General features: G+C 43.7%; 1 protein-coding gene across 1 annotated transcript; it reads right to left on the bottom strand.

Moving 5' to 3' along the window:
• Positions 1–235: 235 nt before the first annotated feature.
• On the bottom strand, positions 236–769 carry LOC144888608 (E3 ubiquitin/ISG15 ligase TRIM25-like). Its single transcript, XM_078767168.1, has one exon. The coding sequence runs from the start codon at positions 767–769 to the stop codon at positions 236–238; it is 534 nt and encodes a 177-aa protein (XP_078623294.1).
• Between the last annotated feature and the right edge of the window lie 461 nt (positions 770–1,230).

The raw sequence follows: 1,230 nt of genomic DNA, 5'->3' as shown, positions 1-1,230 counted from the left end.
AGCAGGGACATCGGGAGATGTGTGGGAGGGAGAGGGCTTGGGGGAGGAGGCGTGGGAAGGGGGGGGGGGGTGGGAAAACTATAAAACACAAGGACACCAAGGATTTCCAGGAATGAAATTGGTATTTCAAAAAAATGGATTTGGGATGAAATTAGCGGATATAACACAATTCTGGATATAACACAAACAATAACCATTTTTATTGATTTACTCACCTTTACTTCAGCATGAGCAATTACCACAGCAACAACATCATGGCCCGATGATGTCCACCCATGCACATCAAGCACATCAAGCTCCCATCTTCCTTGCAGTAGACTTGGTTTGGCTTTCCATGTTCTGTACATCTTAGTTCCTCAATCTTCACTCCAGGATCCACCAGTTTGTGCCTTTTCTGTTGATGAGGCTTCAGGTGTTTCTCACAGCAGAGGATCTCACAAGGTACACACCTCTTGGCTGCCTCTCCATTACAAACCTCACAACGACTCTCGGTGCCGCCAGTGCTTCCCTTTTTCACATTCACAATATTATCCACTAAGTGGGCAATGGTCACATTCTTCATGAGTTTTGGTTTTTGTGGACAAACCTCATGGCAATTTGGACAATCACAACCTGTGTCTTCTTCCTTGCTCTCCCAGTATGTCTCTATACACACAGGACAAAACGAGTGGCCGCATGCCAAACCAACAGGCTCCTCATAGACCGCAAGGCACACTGAGCAAGTCAGTGCATCCAAATTATCTCCCATATCAGAGGAAGAAGAAGGCATCTTCTTGGGGTCAGAAAGAGTGTGAAGCAGGGTTGAATTAAAACCTGCAAATGGAGATTGAAAAGAAGAAAAACTTAAGCTATTGAAACTGTAACTATAATCACATAAATAAATACAGCACATACCTCTGCATACCTCGTTAGATCGCATACCTCCACCAGGCTGAACAGTTTATACGTTTTGTATCCCACTGATAGGCTCGATCTGTCTCCGGACCTTCACCAAAATGTAATAGGCTTGTTGTTGTCACCTGCCCAACTCGTCCACCACGTTTAGTCCGAAACTTTTTGAAATATCGTGCTATATATCGTTTTTGGCCCTCTGTCTCAATGGTGATGAATTACTTTGAAGAATTCTTATATCCAGATCCAGTTCTTCTCCATAATCTGAAAATCTGATCAACTTGTTCTTGTCAGACAACGAACCTGTCCACCAAATGTCGTTTGAGATTTCCTCCTCAT

Source organism: Myxine glutinosa, chromosome 1 (genome assembly GCF_964187855.1).
Source record: "Myxine glutinosa chromosome 1, kmMyxGlut1.1, whole genome shotgun sequence".
In the NCBI taxonomy this organism is placed as follows: Eukaryota; Metazoa; Chordata; class Myxini; order Myxiniformes; family Myxinidae; genus Myxine; species Myxine glutinosa.
This window is presented reverse-complemented; position numbering and strand designations above follow the sequence as displayed.

Coding starts and splice junctions, on each gene's coding strand:
- LOC144888608 (XM_078767168.1), bottom strand. CDS start 769: ATGCCTTCTTCTTCCTCTGATATGGGAGATAATTTGGATGCACTGACT.